The sequence below is a fragment of the Myotis brandtii genome, unplaced genomic scaffold (genome assembly GCF_000412655.1).
Source record: "Myotis brandtii unplaced genomic scaffold, ASM41265v1 scaffold450, whole genome shotgun sequence".
NCBI classification, from domain to species: domain Eukaryota; kingdom Metazoa; phylum Chordata; class Mammalia; order Chiroptera; family Vespertilionidae; genus Myotis; species Myotis brandtii.
This window is the reverse complement of record NW_005367210.1, coordinates 534,218-555,027: the sequence shown is the minus strand read 5'-3', so window position 1 is coordinate 555,027 and position 20,810 is coordinate 534,218. Positions and strand designations below refer to the sequence as shown.

At 50.5% G+C, this 20,810-nt stretch overlaps 1 protein-coding gene across 1 annotated transcript in view; it reads left to right on the top strand.

Moving 5' to 3' along the window:
- The window catches only part of SLC52A3 (solute carrier family 52 (riboflavin transporter), member 3), a 21,206-nt gene extending 16,994 nt beyond the window's left edge, over window positions 1-4,212 (top strand). Inside the window, exons 3-5 of the mRNA XM_014546553.1 lie at window positions 215-717; window positions 3,286-3,409; window positions 3,842-4,212. Of these exons, the coding sequence (XP_014402039.1) occupies window positions 215-717; window positions 3,286-3,409; window positions 3,842-4,054 (840 nt within the window). The 3' untranslated portion in view covers window positions 4,055-4,212. The remainder of the gene's footprint in view (window positions 1-214; window positions 718-3,285; window positions 3,410-3,841) is intronic.
- The last annotated feature ends 16,598 nt before the right edge of the window (window positions 4,213-20,810 follow it).

Sequence of the window (20,810 nt, the reverse complement as noted above, 5' to 3'; positions counted from 1 at the left end):
CAGGGACATCAGTAGGACATCCTGTGAGGGCTCCCAGACTGTTAGAGGGGGCAGGCTGGGCTGAGGGATGCCCCCCGAGTGCACAAATTTTTGTGCAGCAGGCCTCTAGTTAATAATAATGCATCAAATTTGTTGTGTATTATCATTATTAATGATTTCCCCTGTGTCCCAGCGTCACCCAGGGGTCCGATAACCCTTGCTTTGTCTTCCCCAGGGAAATGACAGCACTCCTGTGCCTGGTCTCATGTGGACAGCGCCCACCATGGTCTATCTGGAAAGCCGCTACCTCCCTGCTCACTTCTCGCCCTTGGTCTTCTTCCTGCTGCTCTCCTTCATGATGACCTGCTCCCTCCTTGCCTTCTTCCTCCTCCAGCGCCACCCCAGGCGCTGTAAGACCTCCACAGAAGACCTCCTCACCTCCCAGGTCACCCTCTACTCTATCCGGCCACTGAAAGAGGACCTGGGCCCCTCGGGCCCGGCGGACAGCAGTACGAGCCAGGAGCCTGAGGAGGAGAAAACGGCCTCCCGCTACCCAGCCCACCTGCTCTTCATCTACGGGCTGGTGGCCTTTGTGAACGCACTCACCAACGGCGTGCTGCCCTCCGTGCAGACGTACTCCTGCCTGTCCTACGGGCCTGTAGCCTACCACCTGTCCGCCACCCTCAGCTCCATGGCCAACCCTCTGGCCTGCTTTCTCTCCATGTTCCTGCCGAACAGGTCTGCCATCTACTGGCCCCAGGGAGCTCTGGTTGGGGATGCACTTCAGTTCAAAAACCAGAATTCCAGGCCCCACCATCAACTATAGTGGTTAATAGTGTAGTGGCTAATAATATGGCTTCTGGAGCCAGATGGCCTGGGTTCAAATTTCAGCTCTGCCCCTTACTAGCTGTGTGATATTGGACAAGTCACTCCACCCCTCTGTGCCTCAGGGATTCCTATCTGAAAAATGGGGATAATAATTGTTCTACCTCCGAGGTGGCCGGGAGCAGGAGATGAGCTGATTTTGTAAAGCTCGGAGCATGGCAGGTCCAGTGTGTCCGCCATCCCTGCCATTGGCCCCTGAGAAGCGGGACCAGGCAGGAAGTGAGGTTCCATTGACGAATGGGACCCCTGAGGCTCAGAGAAAGGCAGTCCCTGCTTAACTGCTAGGATTTCAGCCCTGCCCTCCTGCCTCCAGCCCTTCTCACCCCACCTGCCCTCCTGCCTCCAGCCCAGGCTGGTTCCTTACAGCCGCAGCTCTAAAGAATGGCGGGCAGACTGGGGGAATGCAGGCTGAGCCAGCCTAGACAGCACCGGGGATTTCAGATTCTAATGAGCAACTCGAGTGGTTCTGATGCAAAGGCTTCAGGCCCACCTGGGAGAAAAGCTCACCTTGGGGTCTGGAAACCTTAGGTCCCATAGCCTCCCATCTACCCCTCTGCCCAGCATGCCCTCACTGGCCTCAGACCTGCACACCCCCACCTCCCCAGCTCTGCCCACCCCCACCTGCCACACTCACCTCCCCAGCCCTGCCCACCTCCACCTGCCACACCCACCTCCCCCAGCCCTTCTCACCCCCACCTGCCTCACCCACCTCCCCAGCCCTTCTCACCCCCACCTGCCTCACCCACCTCCCCAGCCCTTCTCACCCCCACCTGCCTCACCCACCTCCCCAGCCCTTCTCACCCCCACCTGCCTCACCCACCTCCCCAGCCCTTCTCACCCCCACCTGCCTCACCCACCTCCCCAGCCCTTCTCACCCCCACCTGCCTCACCCACCTCCCCAGCCCTTCTCACCCCCACCTGCCTCACCCACCTCCCCAGCCCTTCTCACCCCCACCTGCCTCACCCACCTCCCCAGCCCTTCTCACCCCCACCTGCCTCACCCACCTCCCCAGCCCTTCTCACCCCCACCTGCCTCACCCACCTCCCCAGCCCTTCTCACCCCCACCTGCCTCACCCACCTCCCCAGCCCTTCTCACCCCCACCTGCCTCACCCACCTCCCCAGCCCTTCTCACCCCCACCTGCCTCACCCACCTCCCCAGCCCTTCTCACCCCCACCTGCCTCACCCACCTCCCCAGCCCTTCTCACCCCCACCTGCCTCACCCACCTCCCCAGCCCTTCTCACCCCCACCTGCCTCACCCACCTCCCCAGCCCTTCTCACCCCCACCTGCCTCACCCACCTCCCCAGCCCTTCTCACCCCCACCTGCCTCACCCACCTCCCCAGCCCTTCTCACCCCCACCTGCCTCACCCACCTCCCCAGCCCTTCTCACCCCCACCTGCCTCACCCACCTCCCCAGCCCTTCTCACCCCCCCCTGCCACACCCACCTCCCCCAGCCCTTCTCACCCCCACCTGCCACACCCACCTCCCCCAGCCCCGGAAGGAGAGAGAATGAGTACAGGAGAGTTAAGACAGAAAATGCCATTTTGCCAGAAAGCTGAATTGTCTTCCTTGGGGCTTAAAAACTGGTGGAGGCTGGAGATTTCTGGGGAAGCAGGACCAGAGACCACAGAGCTGTGGAACCTGAGACGCTCAGAATGTTAGCAATACAGAATCTGAGAGTCAAGGAATCCAAGAATCCTGGAGCCGAAAGATTCTTCAGAGGCAGGGGCAGACCCTCACTCTCACCCCGCACAGGGCAGCCTTGGTGTTCTGAACATGGAGCCCAGGGGCAAGACTTCCAATGAAGGAAGGACAGGATCCTCAATGTCAGACCTGGACTCGGAATGGAAGGCATCCAAGCTGGCCCCAGGGCCCCCAGATCCTGCAAGCCTCTGTTATAGAGGGTAGCTGAGGCCAGAAGAGAGGGATTCCCGAGGTCACACACCACATCTGCAGCGCCAGTGCCCTGACCAGAGCCACCTTCTCTCTAGCCCAGCTTCCTGTCTAAGGCTGGGGGTGTTGCGGGAGGAAATGGCAGCAGGTGAAATACTAGGTAGGGCCCATGGCCAGGGCCAGACACTGCACGCTCTGCTCCCACAGGTCCCCCAAGGCTCGTTTCCCAGGTGAGGACACTGAGGCTCAGGGACCAATCTTCCAGCTTAAATGGTGGAACTGGGATTAGAACCAGGTCCGTGTAGCGCCAGTCATTCTGCCTCTCCTGCTGGGATGCTGGGCCTGCCACGAACGCTCAGGGTGACTTGTCCCTTAGGAGCCTCACTGACCCACGGGAGCCTGGTGGCCTGGAAGTTTCAACCTCTAACCCTGGAGATGCTGACCATTCCATGTGGCTCCCGGGAAGGGGGTGGGGGGGGGGGCAGAGGTCAGGCTTTTCACTCACCTCCCCCACTCTGCCCTAGGTCTCTGCTCTTCCTGGGGGTCCTCACAGTACTTGGGACCGGCTTCGGGGCCTACAACATGGCGATGGCGGTGATGAGCCCCTGCCCCCTCATGCAGGGCCACTGGAGTGGAGAAGTCGCCATCGTAAGTATCTGCTCCCACAGGTGCCCTCACCTAGCCGGGCCTGGGAGACACGGGGTATAGCCCTTTCTATTGAGCGAAGTCTCTGGTTGCTCCCTCGGGAAGCCCCAGGGGGTGGGGGTGATGGTGGTGAGGGGTTGCTTCTCATTTGGGAGAGGAGACTTGGGAAGGTGAGGTGGGCGGTCCAAGGTAATGGCTCAGCCTCTCGAAGGAAAGCCACACTCTTCCCACCCTGTCTTTGTCAGCAGTGGCTTTCTCCCACAGGCCCTTGACTTGAGCGTGAGGGAGGGAAAACCACTGAGCTCCCCTTTGCCCTTGGGGAGGGGTCAAATCATGGGGTTCCCTTAGCCCTATTAGGTCATCCTTCACCTTTGGCCCCTAGGGGTCGCCCCAAAGCCCCCAGCACTCTGCATCTCTCCCACCCTGTCCCTGCAGGTGGCCTCGTGGGTGCTTTTCATTGGCTGCCTGAGCTATGTCAAGGTGATGCTGGGCGTGATCCTGCGCGACCGTAGCCGCAGCGCCCTCTTGTGGTGTGGGGCGGCGGTGCAGCTGGGCTCGCTGCTCGGAGCTCTGCTCATGTTCCCGCTGGTCAACGTGTGGCGGATCTTCTCCTCGGCGGACTTCTGCAGCCTGCAGTGCTCCGCCTAGGGCCTAGGCCAGCTGAAAACGGGGGCCCAGGGAGACAAGGCAAGGGCCCAAGGTCACTGGGAAAGTGTTGGGGTGGGGGGTGGGGGGTCTCTGAGGCAGAGCCTGAGGACTTGAACCATCAACACAAACCCCCCTCCTTAAGGTGGCTGATTCCACAGGCCTCCCAGGGAGCCTGGAAATGCAGAGCACAGCCCTCCCCCAGCTCTGAGTCAGGTGCTTGCAATTCCACTCTCTCAGGGCCTCCTTCCCTCACGCTTGGGAGGGAACTGACTTGGGGCACCCAGCTGGCGGCGGGCTCTGACCAGCTGTGCGACCTTGGGGAGTCACCTGATTTTTTGTGCCTATATTTCCTCATCCATAAAACGGGGATTGTAATACATAGCACCTACCTCATACACCTGACAGAGGGCTGATAGGGAGACACCCGTGTGTGGCAAAACCGCCTGGGCCACTTCCTGATCTGATGCCCAACAGTAATGAGAAGAGTGACCTACAGTGGCCAGGGCTTGAGAGATGACCCCTGCCCCATGTCCCTTCCCCACTGTCCTCACAGGAGCTTCTGGAAGACACGGCTAATGGGGGAATCTCGGGGGAGGGGTCCCTGATTCCCAGTATGGAGGGACACTGTACCCCACTCACCCCTTCCCATCATCCCTCCTGACCCATGACCTCCTGAGAGGCAGAGAGAGGTGGTGGGGGAGGGGCGACACCCAGTGCCCACCCCCAGCTCAGCAAGGCCGACCACTGGACCCCGAGGACCCTGGGAAGCAGGTCTGCGGCCTGGAGGGAGGAGGAGGGTGGGGGAGGGCGTTAGTTACCTGACCGTTGTTTTACCTGATGGTTTTTTATTTTATTTTACTTTTTGTGTATTTTTTAAAATAAAGACATTCCCTGCTTTTACACTAAGGTCAGCCTTCCAAGAAAAAGCGGGAGGGCGTTAGTTACCTGACCGTTGTTTTACCTGATTGTTTTTTTTTAATTTTACTTTTTGTGTGTTTTTTAAAATAAAGACATTCCCTGCTTTTACTCTAAGGTCAGCCTTCCAAGAAAAAGTCCACCATGAACCCTGAAAATGTATCAATATAATTCGCGTTCAGTTGACTTCAAGGTCAAGACTGAGCTCAGAAACGAACAGAATCAAATGCTTCGAGAATGTCTGCATCTGGGATTTCTTTCCTTCTCGGTTTGTTTCGTTGGCTTGCTACCACCCCTTCCTCTTATTTTTAATAGATAATATAGTCACATGTTTCGAAAATTAGAAAATATGAAATGGTGCTCAGCAAAAAAAAAAAAAATCCCATCCCTCTTCCCTCCCCCATCCACCCAGTTCCTCTTAACACACACGAGCACTTTTCCTTCGTCCCTCCTTTACTCTTCCAGAACTCATGCCAATGTAAGAAAATACAGACAGAGTCTTTACAGAAAAAAATATGAACTACTCTGAAGCTTGCACTTTGACTCAGCAATGACAATGAAGAGAGCATTTTTTTGTTCTTTGTCAGGACTGCATAGTATTCCACTGTATGGAGGTGCCAAATTCACTTAGCCAGCCCTCTGCAGGAAGATGTTTGAAGGTGCTGGAGACAACGTTTATTTTAACACGTTAAACACCATGTCAGTCACTGGTGACGGACACCATACTTTCCGTCCGGACCGGTCAGTCACTGGTGCTGCCAGCGTATCGGTGAAATCGGATATCGCGGGCTCAACGGAAAGGAAGGCAAAACAGGCGTGGCACTTACCGTGTTAAAGTCTCCCACTAACCCAGAAAGCCTCTCCACAAAAGTAGAAGAGAAAGAAAACAGTTTTATTACTGAATAAGCATTAAACCGATTGTGGTGCACATCACAGGCAGTCCACCCATGACATGCAAAGGCGGAGAGGAACCCCTCTCTTTTCTATACAAGCAAATACAACCAATTACACCTGCGGGAGGGCCGGGCAGCACCAATTGTCACAGTTCATCCTGAATTCACCTGTTTGGGGTGGCTCTGTGTTAGCTAGCTGTCCTTATCCACAGGGGAAAAGAAACTCGTATCTTTACGGGGGAGGTTGTTTTGCAACTGGAAGACTAGCACTGCAGGTGAGAGGATGCTGGGTTTTCTAAAGTAAATGCTCTAAGAAAAGGGAGAAGGGATGTCTCCCTCCTTAGCACGGAGAAGTTCTCCCATTCGTGTTAGCACAGCCTCTACCAGGGCGTGTGGGTGGTTTCAGGGCATTCCCTCGCAGAAAGAAGGCTGGAGTTGATAATGAGCAAGAAGTTCTCTGCTGACTCAGGAAGATGCTCCAAGATTAATGACACACACAGAGAGCAGATGCAGAAGAGCGTGTACAGTACAGAGCTGGTCACACTGGTATCTGCTGCCAAGGACGAGGTGAGAAGGCGAGCGATAGGATATGGAGAAGGCGCCTTCGTTTCATGCCCCTCTCTGTGGTTTTGCTCTCACTCACCATCCTTAGAAGTCTCGATGGCCGTACAACCTTTCAGTTAGCCTTGTCTCCTCCTCTGTACAGAGGGGATGATAAAAGCACCTCCCTCCCATTTTATAGGCCTTTTTGTTTTTCAGTGAGCACCTTCTAATGCTTCAGAGACAGGGCCTGCGCCTCTGTGTGTGTCCCAGGCCCTGCAAATGGGCTCATGTGCTAGCAGTGGTCCAGGTGGGGAATGACCCAGCCAGAGCCCCCCGAAAAATGGACCTCAGAGTCAGGGCAAGAGGGGATGATAAAAGCACCTCCCTCCCATTTTATAGGCCTTTTTGTTTTTCAGTGAGCACCTTCTAATGCTTCAGAGACAGGGCCTGCGCCTCTGTGTGTGTCCCAGGCCCTGCAAATGGGCTCATGTGCTAGCAGTGGTCCAGGTGGGGAATGACCCAGCCAGAGCCCCCCGAAAAATGGACCGCAGAGTCAGGACACAGACCCTCGCTCTGAATCCAGGGTTCTTTCTGATGAACTGATGGCATAGGACCAAGGTACCACACTGCACATTTATCCTGGAGGAAGTGGCCCGGGAACTTGGAAATGGAAAAGCAGGCCGCGACTTTAAGGAGAGGCCCGCAGAGTCATCGGAAGGAGAATCCGTAGGGATTACACCACACGCTTCCTCGGGGTTGGTCAGCACGGGAATGCCCCCCCAAAAGGGAGCATCTACCCTTCATCCTCACTGATGGCCACCACGGTGACCGTCAACCTGATAGCCCTAAAGAGCCTTCCCACTGCCGCCCTTCCTGGTTGGCCAGATGCCAGGCCAGGGGGGGGAGGGGGACATTCCTGTGGTCATCTGCTGAGGAAGGGCCTCCCCAAGCCCTGGGTTCTTCCTGAGACTTCACTGAATTAATCTCACAGAAGCCCTAAAGGTACTGTCTATTATTACGAGCACTATTTTGCAAATGAAGAAACTGAGGCACAGAGAGGTTAAGTGCCGTGGCTGAGGTCACACAGCCAGTGAGTGGCAGAGCCAGGCCTTGGACCCAGGCCACCCAGGCTCTGCATTACTTGGTATTTCTGTGTCAGAGGCATGAGTCTCAAAGCATGTGAACTAGTCAAGAAAACCTTGGCTTCAGATGGAGATAAAGGGCCTCCCCTGGCTCACTGTCTTCTGGTTTGAAATAAAAATAGAAAACTTCACCCCGGTTGGGTAGCTCGCTTGGTTAGAGCATGGTCTTGATATGCCAACGCCGCGGGTTTGATCCCCAGTCAGGGCACATGCAAAAATCAACCGATGAATGCATAAATAAGTGGAACAACAAATCGATGTCTCTCTCTCTCTCTCTCTCTCTCTCTCTCTCTCCCCCCTTCCTCTCTCTAAAATGAATAAATTTAAAGAGAGATAAATAGAAAACTTCAATCCAGTCCTATGGTCTCCACTCCATAACACACACACTCAAATTCCTCTGGAAGTGAAAAGAAGGAACGAGAAATTAGTGCTTTTGTAGCAGGATGTGATTTGCACACACAGTCTAATGTATCGCTTTAAGAATGACTAGTAGAGGGGCTGAAACTCGCTCACCAGAGAAGGTCTGTCACACACCTTGTCTTGCAATTCTGGTTTTGCAATGGGATGGCCTTTTCTGATTCTCTCAATATATTTATCAAAGGTCAAATCTGGGGGAAGTGCCCTTTCATTTGGAAATTGCTGGGAGCAGCTGGCTCCTGGGTGTGCCTTAAGAAAGTTGCTCTATTACAACTTGTAGTTTGGCCTGGGGGAAGGAGGGTTTGTTCTCTCACAGGGTTCAATGGTTAGAATGAAAGATAAGATACAGAACTTTCTCTTTTGCTGAGGAAAGATATTATTATTGAGAGAATGAAGCCCTGCTAGTTGCTATAAAGTCCACTTTCCTGTCTCTTTATAGTCATAGAGCCCCTGAGGTTTAGCTGGCACATGGGAGCCCAGAGTAAAGAACACATTTCCTGGGATTCCTTGCGGCTATCAACGGCCATGTGTTTACATCAGACAAACATTGCCAAGAGTAATGTGTATGACTTCCAGGTTGTGTACTTAAAAGGCAGAAGCAGGACCTCCACTTCCCATTTACCCCTTCGTGCTGGTGGGATGCAGATGCGATGGCTGGAGCTGGAGCAACTGTCTTAGACTATGAGGAGGAAGCCAGAGGTCGAGAATAATACAGGAAACATATAGTAAGAGCCTGAAATCATGACTGTGAGCCACCATTCCTACTGAGACCCAGATTTAATGTGACAGAGAAATAAGCTTCTATGTGGTTTAACAGCAGAATTCTCATATCCTTAAATGTGCGTTCCTCTATATGTATATAGAGGTGCACACACACACTCACACACTGGAAGGGGACTGGAATGATATATATAAAAACGTTAGCCCAGTGAACCCAGAGAGAGGGATATCTGTGGTTTTCTTTTTTTCTTCTTGACACTTCGCTGTGCTCTCCAAGCGTGTGTTATTTTAAAGCTCAATGAAGTCTAAAGAAAGGAAGGCTCCTATAAATAGATCCTATTGTTTAAAATCACCTTCATTTGCTTCTTATTCCAAAGATCACACACACACACACACACACACACACACACACACACACACACACACACTTAGATCTTACGGAATAGTTGGCTTTGTTTCCTGTGGGTTATAGAACTTTTTTTTCAGATGTTCTTTCTACTGAACAAAATGTCTTAGGGGATGGTTCCGTGTCCCTGTGTATAGGGTGACCTTATTTCTTGTAACCACCACAAAGCCCTTTCTGAATGGCCTTTACTGAATGGTTTTCCGTTGATGGAAATCTATACTGTTTCCAATTTTAAGCTACTGAAAACACACACACACACAGTAATGAAAGTCCTCAGATCTGCCTCTCTGCATCTATACAAGGCTTTGAAGTCTCACAAACTTGGGTTTTAATCTGTGCGACCTCAACTTACTGTGCATCCGAGTCTCCGTCTCCTTCGCTGTAAAATAGGGAAAATGATGACGCTTTCCCCGTGCAATTATTGTGAGGATAATAACAAATAAAATGTATCATGTGATTTCTGCACGTCAGGCACTTTTCTAAATGCTTCCCATGAGTTAGCTAAGTTCATGCTCACCAGGGTGAGGGTGAAAGATGTCCTGAACGTTTTCTAGAAGCTTCCAGCTTTCACACAATCAGCAGGAAATCCTCTGGCTAAAGCTTCACATGGAGCCCTTCCACAGTCTTCTTAGAAGTGGTGGTTAGAGAAGATACTTGTATGATTTCAACCTTTTAAAGTTTATCAAGATTCATTCTGTGGCCTAACAAATGGTCGACCCTGGAGAATTTTCCATGTGCATTTGAGAAGAAGGTGTATTCTGCTGTCGCTGGGTGGAGTGTTCAATAGATAGATGTCTTTCAGGTTTAGTTGCTGATAGTGTTGTTCAAGCCTTCTATTTCCTTCTGGATCCTCTGCTTAGATGTTCTTTCCATTATTGAAAGTGGAATGTCAATGTGTCCATCTATTACTGAATTCTCTAGTTCTCCTTTCAATTCTGTCCATTTTTGCTCCATATACTTTGGGGCTCTGTTGTGACGTGCATATATGTTTATGCTTTTTACATCATCCTGATGGATTGACCCTTTGAACATTAGAAAATATCCTTCTTTATCTCTTGTAACATATTTTGTTTTAAAGTCTATTTTTTAGACACAGGCAACAGTGTGGTGAAGGCCAGGGGAGAGGGTGGTGCTTAGGATATAGGGATAAATGGTGATGGAGGGAGACTTGACTTGGGGAGGTGAACACACAATACAGTGTACAGATGACGTGCTGTAGAATTGTGCACCTGAAACCTGTATAATTTTGTTAACCAGTGTCACCCCAATAAATTCAAAAAAAGGAAAGTCTATTTTCTCTGATATTAATATGGCCAATCCAGCTTTCTTATGATTGCTTTTGGATAATATATGTTTTCCCATCCTTTAACTCTCAACTTATTTGTATCTTTGAATCTAGAGTATCTCTTAGAGACAGCAGTTGGAGGTTGGTCTCTTATCAACTCAGAAAATCTCTGCCTTTGGATTGGTTCCATTCACACTTAATACTATTATAAGTAGAGCTGGACTTAAGCCCATCATTTTACTTTATGTTTTCTATATATCTTGTGTCTATCCCTCCCTCTATTTTTCCCTTACAGATTTCTTTTACATTAAATGAGTACTTTCTAGTGTAACATTTTAATTTTTTAATAGTTTTTTCTCACTTTTTTTAATGAATGCTCTGCACTTACCATATACATCTTCATTTATCAGAATCTATTTCAGATTTATACTAACTTAATTACAGTAAGATATAGAAATGTCACTCCTATATAGCTCTATGCTTTCTTCTCTCTATTTGTACTACTCTTGTTATATATGTTACATCTCATGTTACAAACCCCACAGCACTCCTCTGGGTGTGCTCACGAGCAAGAAGAGAGGGGAGGGGAGAGCAGCAGGAATCATGGGTTAGATCACCAGCTTCCTCCAAGATCTCTTCTGGGGTCCACGGCTAGCTAACAGCAGCCTTCCCTCTGAGGAACTGGAGGAGGACCCTTTTCCCCAAACATCAGGTACACGGTCCATGACTCATAGAGATCTGGCCTGCCAGTGCTCAAAACAGCCTTCCCTGGGGCCTTGACCTTGGTTACACATTGTCCCTGCTGAGGGTCCTCTGTGACATTGCAAGTCCCGTTCCCATCACCACCTTTTCGAGCATGTGGAGACAAGAGAGCTTCCCCACCTCCTAGCTTGATATATAACACTAATTAGTATTGAGAGAGCATCTGTATGGACAATCGCATGGAATCCCTAATGAAATAGGTAATCTTCATATGAACGAGACTAATGAGGCTCAGAGAGGTTAAGTAACTGAGCCAGGTCACACAGTAAGTGATAGGGCTGGAGCTTGAACCCAGGAAGTCTGGCTCCAGAGCCAATAGGCAGGATCACTCCACTGTACTGCTGCCTGAAGGTGATCATTAGAGGATCTATTTTCTCCTGGTAGTGGTAAATGTTTAACATCTATAAAGGAAAAAACAAAACAAAAACCTGTTTCCATTGCCCATTTCCATGGTGTAAATATTCTCATGGTTGCTGATTTCAAGCTACAAACATGATGGTACTGAATGCAAAGCTGGGAAAAGATGTGCACAATCAGCTCTCCTGAGCTGGTGCAGCCACTAAATTGGGCAAAGGTGAACAGGAGGTGGGCAAGGGACAACCAAGGATCTTTGACAAGAGCTTTCTCACCTAAGAGGTCACTGGGGCAATCTGAAGTGCTATTATTCCTGTCTTTCAGATGAAGGACCTGGGGCTCAGCAAGCCTCATGCTTTGTCCAAACACAATTACTGAGCACACACCCAGAGTGGGCCCTGGATGAAAGGACCAGTATTGGGGATGCAAAGATGACCCAGACCAGATTCTGGCTGCCTAACGGGGCTTGTGGGCTTACAGTGAACACACAGACACATACGCGTGGCTCCCGTGGCGCCTCCATTCAAGTGGGTAGCATCATGGCTACGAGTGTGAGTTCTGGTCTCAGACTCCCCAGTTTCAAGCCCAGGCTCTACCATTCGCTAGCTGTGTGACCTTGTGACCTTGGATTAGCTGCTTAACCTCTCAGTGCCTCAGTTTCCTCATCTGTAATAACAGTACCTACCTCATAGCACTGTGAGGAGGATGACACAAATTAATGCAAGTAGAGAGCTCAGAAGAGTGCCTAGAATAGTGCATAACAAATGCTCCAGGAATACTAGCTGTTTTTATTATGTAACTTCAGAAATGCAACCACGTGTGCCCAGAGAGAGAGAGAGAGAAGAGAGAACGATATACACGGCGTGGGTGTAGAGTTGGCGCTGCCTGGACAGGAGCCAATTGTGGGCGAGAAGCAGGGAGTGGAGGGGCCCACTGTTCACAATCCCACACATCTGAGTGAGAGCTGAACCTAAAATTATAGCAATCTATGCAACTGCTACCACATACTGCCCCTCTTTATGTTAGTGTATTTATTACTGCAAAGGATGATGTTCAGAAAACTGCCTGTACTGTACTTTATGGGCGATTGAAAGATTTTGGGAAGTTTTGTGTTTTTTTTTAATTGTTTATTTTGCCCTAACCCAGTGGTTCTCAACCTTCTGGCCCTTTAAATACAGTTCCTCATGTTGTGACCCAACCATAAAATTATTTTCGTTGCTCCTTCATAACTGTAATGTTGCTACTGTTATGAATCGTAATGTAAATATCTGATATGCAGGATGGTCTTAGGCGACCCCTGTGAAAGGGTCGTTCGACCGCCAAAGGGGTCGCGACCCACAGGTTGAGAACCGCTGCAACCGGTTTGGCTCAGTGGATGGAGTGTTGGCCTGTGGACTGAAGGGTCCCAGGTTCGATTTCCGTCAAGGGCATGTACCTTGGTTTCGGGCACATCCCCAGTAGGGGGTGTGCAGGAGGGAGCTGATCGATGCTTCTCTCTCAGTGATATTTCTAACTCTCTATCCCTCTCCCTTCCTCTGTAAAAAAATCAATAAAATACATATTTTTTAATAAAATACATATTTTTAAAAATTGTTTATTTTTATGAGTTTCTCCTCACATTAGAGCCCAACACCCACATTAAGTGTTCTCTCCACAGTGTCTATATTCCAAGATGATAAATGCTAGAATAAATACATACATACATACATACATACATACATACATAAAGCATTTTCCAAAGGTTGTTCAGCTGATGGCTGGGTGAGCCAGAGGGAGACCCCAGCTGGGGACTCTCAGTCCAGTGCTCTTTCATCTGCAATCTTGACCTTGGGGGACAACCCTGACATTCTCCCAAAGACCCCTGACCTCCGCTCCTGGCTCCCCTCTGAGTAGAGGGAAGGGCCAGTTTAACCCAGAACTTGAACTCACCCTAGGAGGGTGTTTGGAGTGGGGGGAGATGGAATGTGGATTCAAATCCCAGCTCTCAGCTGGCTCTGTGTGACCTCCCTGAGGCTCAGTCTCTATAAAATAGAGGCATAAATATGTATCATATTCTGCACCCAGCAGGCTCTCAAGTGTAGATTCCCTTCCCTATAACCTAGTTATGCAGGCAATGGGCTCCAGGTGCCATATAGCTTTGGGCCAGCAGGTGACACTGCGGCCCAAGAAGCAGGAAAAGAGAGCCAAGAAAGGGGGGGTGTCTGGAGGGTTGATCGCTAGGATTCTGCAGGCGAGGAGGGGCAGCATTCAAAGGGAAGGCAGGAATCCATGTGTGCTCCCATGCCCACATATGCAGACACCCAGAGGCTCATATACGTGCATAACCAAGGACTAATCTTGAACCAGAACAAGTCCTTCCCATACACAATCTCCTTGAATCCTCTTTCTGTCCTATGGATAGTGCCAAGAAGAACCCATTTTACAGGTGAAGAAACTGAGCCCAAAGAGGCAAAGTGACCTGTACCATGGCAGAGCTGGGATTACCAATGCCCATAATAATAACCACCACCAACCCTTGGCAGAGCTGGGATTACCAATGCCCATAATAATAACCACCAACAACCCTTCCTGCTAATATTGCCCCCAGGCCTTCTGCATGTATTAACTCATTAATTCCTCCTAAGAGTCCTATGAGGTAGGTATTAATACCTTTAGTCTCGCCCTAGCCAGTTTTGCTCAGTGGATAGAGCGTCAGCCTGTGGACTGAAGGATCCCAGGTTCGATTCTGGCCAAGGGCACATGCCTGGGTTGCGGGCTCGATCCCCAGTAGGGCGTGCAGGAGGCAGCCAATCAATGATTCTCTTATCATTGATGTTTCTATCTCTCTCTCCCTCTTCCTTCCTCTCTGAAATCAATAAAGAAATATATTTTAAAAATTTTTTAGTCTCAAGTTATGAGGTTAGACAACTAGTCCAAGGCCACACAGCTAGAGCGCGACCGGAGCACAAGAGCTGGGATTTTAACTCCAGAGTCCGCTGCTTGGGGCCTGCCGGGAACAGACATACAGGTTTGCATGGGAACACCCACTCTCACACTCACATGCTCAGCCACGGCAGCTCCTGACTGTACAGAGGGCGGTCCCCTGGGTGCTTGGAGTGAAGAGGGCCACAGGCACACTCCTCCTGGCCCCGACACCACCCTCTGACTGGCCGTCTCAGGAGCCGTTCCTCTGGGAAAGGGAGGAGAAGACTTCCCCTCTCACAGCCCCCAGCGGCCAGGGAAGCTAACAGAATTTGATGTGTGGGTGTGAGAGAAATTGTTACATACAGTTGACCCTAGAACAAAACAGGTTTGAACTGTGTGGGTCCACTTATACACAGAAAATTTTTAAAAAATACAGTTGGCTCTCTGTGTCCGCCCGTGGTTGTTTCCATCTGTGGTTGGGTATCCGTGAATGCAGAGAGCCAACTGTATGCATCGTTCCACGTCATCTTATCAAAGAGAGACTCGAGCATCTGCGGATTTTGGTATCTGCTGGGGGGTGGGAGGGAGGTGTCCAGGAACCAATCCCCTGCAGATACTGTAATCATGAGGCACACATGATTACACAATTCTGTAATAAGATCATTAGTTATCAAGTGCTGCATAACAAATGAACTGGAAACAGTGCTTAAGAGGAAAATAACCATGTACGTCACAAACCATTTCTGTGGGTCTGGAGTTCAGGAGTCGCTTAGCCGGGGTGGCTCAGGCTAAAATTTTTCGTGAAGTCCAGCCTGGATGGGGCCGGAGGACTCGCCTCCAGGATGGCTCACTGAAGTGCTCACTCAAGGTCATTATCGAAGAGCCTCAGTTCTTGTCCGTGGGCTACTTGGGTGTCCTCATGACCTGGTGGCTGCCTGCCCCCCGAGACGGGACAAGATGGAAGCTGCGGTGCCTTTTACAACCCAGCCTCAGACAAGACATTGTCTCGTTTCTACGCTATCCTGCCAGTTCCACAAGGAAGCCCATTCAGTGACAGAGGGCATCATTCAGGGCATGGGTGGCAGGAGGCACGGATCACTGGGGCCATCTTGGAGCTGTACCACAGAGAGAAAATTTTTCTTTCTTTTTGTTTTACTTTTAAATTGTGGTAAAATACAGATAACATAAAAGTTATTTAGATTTAAAAAAAAATATTTTTAATGACTTCAGAGAGGAAGGAAGAGAGAGCTAGAAACATCAATGATGAGAGAGAATCATTGATCAGCTGCCTCCTGCATGCCCCCCCACTGGGGATTGAGCAACCTGGGCATGTGCCCTGACCGGGAATCAAACCATGACCTCCTGGTTCATAAGTCCACACTCAAACACTGAGCCATGCCAGCTGGGCGAGTTCCCAGCATTTAAAACAATTGGCAGACAACATCAAAATGAAGATTTACAGCTACTCTTAAAAAATGAAAGCTCTGGCCACTGGGCCTGCTTTCCCAGCTGGTGGATGTCACCTGGATCAAGCCCCAGCATCCGCATGCCTTCAGTGTTGGCTGCTGATGGCTCAAGTGAGAGGCTGCTGTACCAAGATTACATCTCTCTCAAGACAGTCATTCCAAAGACTGGTCAGGGAGCAGCACAGAGGCCTGACCTGTTCAGAACGTGACATCTCCGCAGGCTGTCCCAGCTCCCCAGCTCCTGAGGGACTGCCCGAGGCCTCTGTTGCAACTGCCTGACCCCGCTTTCCTCACTCCCCCCAGATCTCAAGAGCATTCCCTCAAAAACCACCTGACACCCAAGTCTCCAGCTCATGGTCTATTTCCCAGGGACTATGACCTTCAAGAAGAACATGTGCTTGCCAGCCCCCCAAGACCCCTACCTGGTCCACCTGGCATTTGAGATTTCCACTACTGGCTATGTCCTGGCCTCCCAGAGGGATATCAAAAAGGAGGCTAACACTTCCAAGGCAGCAGCCACTTGTTAATGTGCTAGGCATTATTCTCAGCAATACATTTATTTAATCCTCCCAATAAAATCCCAAGACTCTATGATCGCTATATACTTATTAAAAAGACCAAATTAAAACACAAACACACACACACACACACCTGGACAATACTCAGTGCTCGTGGGAATGCAAAATGGTTCAGTCACATCTGAAAACAGGTCTCTTACAGAATTATAGAAATGCCTACAGTATGACCCAGTGATCACACTCCTAGGTATATACCTTAGAAAAATGACAGCTATGTCCACACAAACACCTGTAGGCACACGTTCATAGCAGCATTATTTATAATCACCAAAAACTGAAAATGACCCAATACCTTTCAACTGATCAATCCTATCTAATAAAAGGCTAATATGCAAATCGATCAAATGGCAGAACAATCAGTCGCTACGACACGCACTGACCACCAGGGGGCAGACGCTCAACACAGGAGCTGCCCCATGGTGATCAGTGCACTCCCACAGGGGGAGTGCTGCTCAGCCAGAAGCCAGGCTCATGGCTGGTGAGCGCAGCGGTGGAGGTGGGGAGCAGGCCTAAGCCGTCAGTCGGACATCCCCCAAGGGCTCCTGGACTGTGAGAGGGCACAGGCCAGGCTGAGGAACCCCTCCCCGCAAAAGTACACGATTTTTCTGCACCCAGGCCTCTAGTAGATAAATAAGCCATGGTGTATCTACACACTGGAATACTACTCGGCAATAAAAAGGAACGGACTTCAGATCAATGGAACAATATGGATGAATCTCAAATGTGTTATGCTGCGTGAAAGAAGCCAGACTCAAAAGGCTACATCCTGTAGGATTCCATTTATCTAACCTTCTTGCAAAGACAAAACTATCCAGACAGACCACAGGTCATGGTTGTCAGGTGTGTTCATTTCCTAGAGCTACTGTAACAAAGTAACAAAATCTGGACGGCTTAAAATACAGACATTGTTTTTATACCATCCCAAGGCCAGAAGTCTGCAATAAAGGTGTCAGGAGGGCCACACTCCGTCCCCAGGCTCCAGGAGAGAAGCCCTTGCTTGCCCCTCCCAGCTTCTGGTGGCACCAGCATTCCTTGGCTGTGGCCACATCACTCCAGTCTCTGCCTCTGTGGTAACATCGCCTCCTCCTCGCATATTGGACTCTCTCTATAAGAACACTGTGATGGCCTACAGGGTGCACCTGGATAATCAACTAATCTCCATCTGAAGATCCTTAATTTAATCACTGCTGCAAACATCCTTTGTCCAAATAAGATAAAATTTACAAAATTCAGGGATTAGAACTCGATATCTTTATGGGACCATTGTTCAATCTACTACACCAGAGGTTATCAGGGAGGATACTGACCACAAAGGGGCATTGGGGGACTTTGGGGTGTTGGAGATGTTCTACATATCAATTGTGGTGGTGGTTACATAGTTTATACATTTGTCAGGAGTCTCCCAAGGTGCCCAGCTTTTTTTTTTTCTTTAAGGTGTTTTTTTTTTTAATGCTTTTATTGATTTCAGAGAGAGGAAGGGAGAGGGAGAGTTGAAAACATCCATGATGAGAGAGAATCATTGATCAGCTGCCTCCTGCACGCCCCCTTACTGGGGGAATAGAGCCCGCAACCCCCGGCGTGTGCCCTGACCAGGAATCGAACCATGACCTCCTGGTTCATGGGTCGACGCTCAACCACTGAGTCACACTGGCCAGGCAGGTGCCCCAGTTTTAAGGAGCAGAACTGGGGATGAAGGAGACAGATTGGCACCCAGTCTGTTCTGAATGTAGTCAATGCACTATTTATTATTTGAGGACAGAATGAGCTGGGGGCGGGGCTCCTGGGTTTCACTGCTAATAATTAAGCAAACAAGTTTGAAAATGACAGGAATAGATGAGCTCCCCCACAGCCCTGACATTTCAGGATTCCGCAGTTCCTTGGCGTTCAGACTCTACTTCAGAATTCCGTGGGGCTGGAGATGCTGCCCTCTCTGGAGCCAAGAGGGCAGTCGTCTGGGATGCTCTGGCCGGGCGGGGGAGGGGAGAAGCTGATGCGGATGGATGGAAATAATAGCAGGGGGGGAGCCTGACCCCTCTCCCGGAGAGCACTCACGCCCAGTCCCTGGGGACCAGGCCTCTGTCCCCTCCATTCACTCACCCCAGCTGATGCCACACACCCCCACCAGAGGCCTCCCCACCCCCTCTCATTGTCTGAAGGGCTCAGATGGAGGGGCAGCCCATTAACCCCTTCCTGGCCTCATTGCTTCACTCCGCAGCTGTCACACCCGCAGCCTCAGGTTCATGGAGGGAAGAGGACCCGGTAGTTAATCGGTAGTTAATCACAATTACAGCTCAGAGTGTCAGCTGTGAAGCTGGCCTCCTCCGCCAGCCCATCGGCTGCCAGCCGGCCGGGCTGACGGACCCGCATCAGCCATCCAGCAGGTTCTGAGGCCTTAGGGAGGCGGAGAGAGAACAGTCCCTTCCTGGGTCACTCCTGGGGACTTCCACAGAGATGCCCGCCAAGTGTCCTTCTCTGTCAGAGCTGCATCCAGGAGGTTTCAAACATGACAAGCCCATTGGTCCCCCTGCCCCCAGCACCTCTGCCTCATCCTCGTGGGGCAGGCTCCTCATTCTGCAGGTCTCCACGGAAACGTCACCTCCTCCAAGAGGCCTTCCCTGACCACCCTGGCTTAAGTGAAGCTGCTCCCGGTCATTCTCCACCACAGGCCCTGTTTTCTTTCATGCTTTGTTTTATTTTTCAAAGCACTTGTCACCACCTAGAATTCTCTTAGGTGCTGACTGGTTTAGTGTATGTATTCACTTCCTAGAGCTGAAGGAACAAATGACCACAGGCTGGGTGGCTAAGGCAACAGGGTCAATGTCTCAGTCTGGAGGCTCGAAGTTCAACATCAAGGTGTCAGCAAGGCCATGCTCTCTTCAAAGGCTCCAGGAAAGGACGCCCGTTGCGCCTTCCTCGCTGGGAGGGCTGCCTGCAATCCTCGGCGCTCCTGGGGCTCCTGGGCTTGAAGACGCATCGCTCCAATCCCAGCTTTGTCGTCGCCTGGCCTTCCTCCTTCTTGTGTCTGCGATTGTGTCCAAATTTCCCTCTTCTTATGACCAGTCATCGGATCAAGGCCCTCCTTCGTCCAGTACGATCTCAGGGTTGATTCCATCTGCAAAGGCCCCATTTCCACAGCGGGTCACATTCACAGGCACCAGGGGCGGGAACTGAACACATCACACAATCCCAGGACTGTGTGCTTTTCTGTGTGTTCTAAGAGTGCCGGGCCGGGAACAGACAAGGAGGCAGGTCCGACGCTAAAGATGGCTTCCATCCATCTCCAGGGTCCCTGGAGCCCAGCGCACGGGAGCATCAGTAAACGTGTGGTCTGAACAGATGAGGAAGAGGAGAGGGCACGGTGCAGCGGCACCACGAAAGCCAGAGGAACCAACTCAGACTTGAGCCTGGTGAGAGCTTCACCAGGCAGCTAAGCCTCACGGGAGAGGAGTGGCTGAGGAAACAGTGTGGGCACAGCGGTCTCGGAGAGCCTGGGTACTGAGCTGGCGGCCAGTGGGTGCCGAGCACCACAGAGGATGCTGCCTGGATGGGGCCAGATAAGCAGGAACAGCTGAGAGTCTGAGCTCCGCCCTGATGGTGATGGGATGGAACTGAAACTCTTAAAGCAGAGGTGTGTTGCCCTATCTGGTTTGGCTCAGTGGATAGAGCATCAGCCTGTGGACTGGAGGGTCCCATGTTCGATACCAGTCAAGGGCACGTACCTCGGTTGCAGGCTCCTTCCCGGCCCGGGGCCATAGGGGCCATAGTCGGGGCTGGTGCAGGAGGCAACCAATTGATGTGTTTCTCTCACATCGATGTTTCTCTTTGTCTTTCCCTCTCTCTTCAACTCCCTCTAAAAATCAATGGAAAAATATCTTCGGGTGAAGATTTTTTAAAAACCACAGAAAATAAATAAGTAAAGCAGGGGTGTGTTGGTGTGAATTTGCATGTAACTGATCCCTTCATTTTTTATTTTTATCAGGCAGTACATGCACCTATGTCTTTAAGAGTCAACAGTTGTAAAGGAAATAGCCAAAAGCCTTCCTCTTCCTCAGCCCCCAGTCCAGCAGGCAGCCACTGTGACCGGCCTCGTCCAGAGACTCTATGCCAGTGGTTCTCAACCTTCCTAATGCCGCGACCCTTTAATACAGTTCCTCATGTTGTGGTGACCCCCAACCATAAAATTATTTTCGTTGCTACTTCATAACTGTAATTTTGCTACTGTTATGAATCGTAATGTAAATATCTGATATGCAGGATGTATTTTCATTGTTACAAATTGAACATAATTAAAGCATAGTGATTAATCACAAAAACAATATGTAATTATATATGTGTTTTCCGATGGTCTTAGGCGACCCCTGTGAAAGGGTC